Source organism: Penaeus monodon, chromosome 6 (genome assembly GCF_015228065.2).
Source record: "Penaeus monodon isolate SGIC_2016 chromosome 6, NSTDA_Pmon_1, whole genome shotgun sequence".
Classification (NCBI taxonomy): Eukaryota; Metazoa; Arthropoda; class Malacostraca; order Decapoda; family Penaeidae; genus Penaeus; species Penaeus monodon.
In genome coordinates this window covers 25845831-25850603 of record NC_051391.1, presented here as the reverse complement: position 1 = coordinate 25850603, position 4773 = coordinate 25845831, and the positions used below count along the sequence as shown (strand labels likewise).

General features: G+C 46.0%; 1 protein-coding gene across 1 annotated transcript in view; it reads left to right on the top strand.

The window, feature by feature from the left end:
* LOC119573926 (filamin-B-like) overlaps nucleotides 1-2457 on the top strand; it is a 5186-nt gene extending 2729 nt beyond the window's left edge. Inside the window, exons 5-12 of the mRNA XM_037921030.1 lie at nucleotides 114-335; nucleotides 474-619; nucleotides 976-1144; nucleotides 1336-1557; nucleotides 1678-1774; nucleotides 1936-2032; nucleotides 2211-2340; nucleotides 2453-2457. Of these exons, the coding sequence (XP_037776958.1) occupies nucleotides 114-335; nucleotides 474-619; nucleotides 976-1144; nucleotides 1336-1557; nucleotides 1678-1774; nucleotides 1936-2032; nucleotides 2211-2340; nucleotides 2453-2457 (1088 nt within the window). The remainder of the gene's footprint in view (nucleotides 1-113; nucleotides 336-473; nucleotides 620-975; nucleotides 1145-1335; nucleotides 1558-1677; nucleotides 1775-1935; nucleotides 2033-2210; nucleotides 2341-2452) is intronic.
* Nucleotides 2458-4773: the final 2316 nt, after the last annotated feature.

Below are 4773 nucleotides of genomic sequence, written 5' to 3'. Positions count from 1 at the left end.
TTTCTCTGAACATTTTCTTTTAAACTTAGTTGTTGTGTGGATGTAGTCTTAAGGCTTCTTAAACACAAAGATTTATTTATCTCGTAACATCCCTACCATTTATCTCCTCCCAGGTCCCGCAAAGCGCCCAGTGTCGTACCAGCTAACGGAAAGCGGCGAGGGCGTGTACCGCGTGGCCTTCGTGACGACGGAGGTGGGGTCGTACGTGGTGGACGTTGCGGTGGCAGGCCAGAAGGTCCAGGGCTCGCCCTTCATTGCCAAAGCGTACGACGCAGGGCTCATTAGGGTCTCTGACGTGCCCAACGGAGTGGTCGGTCAGCCATGCCAGTTCAGAGGTTAGATTTTGGGAAACAAAAATATATCCGTTTACCGCTAGTATGTTCGTCGCAGTCATTATTGCCTTACCTCTTTATAGTTTGAGCCGTAGCATGGCGGTTAAATAATATTCGAAAAATGTCTTTACTCTTTCCCAGTGGACGCCTCTCAGGCCGGTGAGGGGCAGTTGGAGATCAGCATCAACGACGGGGAGGTGCCGAACCACGTGCAAGTGCTGGGCGGGGGACGCTGCCTCGTCTCATTCACGCCAGACACAGCCAAGTTGCATACCATAGATATTAAGGTTCGTTGATCGACACTGGAAATCATCTCTCTCTCTCTCTCTCTCTCTCTCTCTCTCTCTCTCTCTCTCTCTCTCTCTCTCTCTCTCTCTCTCTCTCTTTCTCTTTCCCCTTCCCCCCTTCCCTCCCCATCCCTCTATCCCTTCCCCCGTTCCCTCCCCATCCCTCTCTCCCTTCCCCCGTTCCCTCCCCATCCCTCTCTCCCTTCCCCCGTTCCCTCCCCATCCCTTTTCCCCTTCCCCCCGTCCCTCCCCATCCCACTCTCCCTTCCCCCCTTTCCTTCCCTCACTCACACTCCCAATTCCTTGTTTACAAAGTTGTTCAGCTTCTCACAGTGCCGCTTTTCTCTCCACTGCAGTTCAACGGGGAGACTGTACGTGGATGTCCTTTTGTTTGCCGTGTGGCAGATACGTCAAGGGTGAGCCTGACGCTACGCCACCTAGAGCTGATTCCAGTGGGCCAGTCTGCTGCATTTAATATTGCCGTGGATGGAGGAGGTTCCGCCGAGCTTACTGTCACCGTTAGAAGTGAGTAACACTGCTATTTTTTGCAATAGTAGATGTGCTGTCCAATGTGAATTATTACAGTATTTTCAATTGATAGAATTTCGCCAAGAGGAATATCTATAGTATGTATATAGGATATTCAGACTGCACACCACAAGCTTTGGCCATTTGTCGCTTTATATTATTGCTCCATTTTCTTCCACATAACTCAGCACCAAGTCACACGACGCTGCCAGTGCGAGTATCTGGTAGTGTGCGTGCTGGCTTCACGGCGGAATTTACACCCGTGGAGGTCGGCGCCCACACCATCATCGTCAATTACAACGATTCGGCTGTGTCAGGGACGCCCTTCACTTGCAAGGTGTATGATGCAGCGAAAGTAGGCGTGTCGCATCTTCCTCGTGGTGCAATTGGCAAGAGTCTTCAATTTGTTGGTGAGACACATGGTCACGTTTTGCGAATAACTGCTCTCGAACAGCTTGCTCATATGAGATCATCTGAAGAGTTTCCAAATTAGAGATGTGTCTCGATCTTAAGGCCTAGCTCGTTTTCAGTGGATGCATCGGAGGCTGGCGAGGGTAATCTGGAGATTAGTATTAGTGCAGCTGGGAGGAACATCCCAACCCAGGTGCATCCCCAGGGCTCAGCAAGGTAATTGCCTCGTTTATCACTCTATTCCATGGATGAAATTTGGAAGATTTCCAAATTTATAGTCGCAATTTGATAATTGCATATAGAGTTGATATGCTATAACGGTATGCCGGTGACTGAGTAAAATTCCATACGCAGTGTAATGTCTCTTTTCCTCATAGATTTGCTGTTTCTTTTGTACCGTTGGAAGCCATTGATCACGTGATAAACATTTCTTTCAACAAAGAACCTGTCCAGGGATCCCCATTTGTTGCAAAGGTAAAGCTAGACGATTCAGTTACACTGAAAAGTTTGAAAGGATTGCTGTTTTCTTTATTTATACGAATGAATAAAAAAAAAAAAGAATTAACATTTAGTATTTCAAACATTTTGCATGTGGCATGCTTCAAGGTCTCGGCACATAGATTTTGCTATTGATGTTAGTTTATCTTTTTAGGTTCAGGCAGACCCCAATCGGATTGTGGTTAGTGGCCAGTCCTTGGCAGCCACGGCAGTAGGAAAGACTTCGTTTTTTACTATATCCAACGTTACCGGCTCAGTGGAGGATGTAGAGGTATCAGTTGAAGGTGAGTTATTACTATTGTCATTTGGCTATGTTCTATTTACTGAAGGTAAGTTATGTGTCTTGAACAAATCATACCCCAAAACATTTAATTTTATTCTTGGCTATCTTAAAAGATTAAACTCGACTCACTATGGTAACCAGAATCAGTTTTATGCCTTCATATACTGTGGATCAGTTGTATATGCTTTAGCATTTTAATTAATAAGAAGGATTGCAACACTACTCAGTCAGTAACTATCACTCTAATCAGACATATTGTGTCTTCTCTAAAGTGAGTTTTCTCACAGGAAACTGCCAAAACAGTTGTCATTAATACTTCAGAAATGTATTTAAATATCACGCAATGGTTTCTCTGACTCTGTCATATAAACGCAGACTCAAAAGGATACACACGAACACATCCACACAGACACATCGCACATGGACGCACACGCATGCACGCACATGGACACATACGCACATGGACACATACGCACATGGACACACACACACACACACACACACACACACACACACACACAAGAACACACACAAACACACCTGTATGGCAGCGTATACACAAACACATACACACACACACACACACGTGTATTTGTGTGTGTGTGTGTGTGTGTGTGATATATGTCAATATATATGTATCAATATATATATAATATATATATATATATATATATATATATATATATATATATATATATATATATATATACGTATAAATATACACATATATCATCATCATCATCAAGGGGCTAACGCCGACGGGGGCGCATGGCTGCATCCACTCATTGCTTCCAGCCATGAGGGTCCCTCATGGCGAGTCTCCAGGCAGGCCCATGGCCCATCTCTAATTCCTCGCGACAGGTCTTGTTGAGCCGCCCAAGCCATGACCTCCTGGGTCGTCCCACAAGCCTCCTCCACCCAGGATTGTCTCGCAAAGAGACAACCTGATGGGCAGGGTCATCCACAGGGAAGTGAGCAAGGTGGCCATATAGCCTGAGTTGGTGATCCTGGATAATGTAAGTAACAGGTCCCATGCCAGTCTCACAGTGTAACCGTCGGTTAGACACATGGTCCTGCCAACTGTACCCCAGGATCCAGCAAAGAGACTTGTTACATAAAGGTATCAAGATGAGATTCCAAGGCACTAGATAACATCCAGGTTTCACTTCATAGAACAAAACTGGCAGTATCGAGGCCTTGAAGACACATAGCTTGGTCCTTCTTCATAGGTACCGACATCTCTAAATGTTCTTGTTGATTGAGTTTATGGCTCCTGTTGCCAAACCAATCCATCTGCTAACTTCTTGGTCTGACAGCCCAGAGATATGGACTATGCTACCAAGGTGAGGATTTTACTTCAACATCCTCACTGCAAGCATGGATCAACTGAATGGGTTCCCCTAACAGGCCCCCAAAGTCCTGAAACTTGGTGTTGGTCCAGGAGACTGCTAGGCCTAGGGGCTTTGCCTCATTGCTAAATGCATCAAGTGCCACCACCAGTGACTCCAGAGACTCAGATAGGATAGCAACATGATTGGCAAAGTCAAGGTCTGAGACTTTGATATTGCCTATGTTGCTCCACACTGACTTTGGGTAGTAGCTCTACCCATTATCCAGTCCATGCAGGTGTTGAAAAGTGTTGGTGCAAGGACACAGCCTTGCCTCAATTGCCTGAATTAACAGGGATGAAGTTCAACAGGCCCTCACCACACTTTACAGCTCTTTCAATACTGGTATGTAGGCTTACTATTAGGCCAATAATCTGTGTCAGAATTCCCCTAAGTCACATAATCTCCCAGAGCGATTCTCGATGCACTGAGTCAAACGCCTTCTTGAGGTCAGTGTAGGCTGCAAGCAACTCACGACCAAACTCATGATGATCCACAATTACTCAAAGCACTAATATTCGGTCTATTGTGAACTTGCCAGGAGTTAATCCAGACTGCTCCAGTCTCTGGTGCCTTAGTAGCAGATCTGTTTCAGGAGAATGTGGTCAAAAACTTTGCCTGGTATGCTGAGCAGTGTAATGCCACAGTATTTGCTATAATCCCAACGATCCCCTTTCCCCTTCCAGAGTGGGATGACCATCCCCTCAACAGGTCAGGGAGAATGGTACCAGACTGCTAAATGGCAGTCAAGACAGTCAAGCCCCAAGCCATAGGTTCACATCCAACCTTTTAGAAGTTCAGCAGGGATATCACATATGCCTGCAGCTTTCCCACACTTCAGCTTGGAAATCACCATCCTAACCTCTGTTAAGGTAGGTGGTTCCTCACTGATGGGTGGGACTGGCACAGGTATTGTGATATCTCTTGCATCCAAGCTAACTGTTGGAGGGTCTACCTGGTACAACATTCACGAACCCCAACATGATTTGAGATGATCTGTCCATCTACCGAGCAGACTGCAGACATCGGCGAAGAGGGCTTAGGGC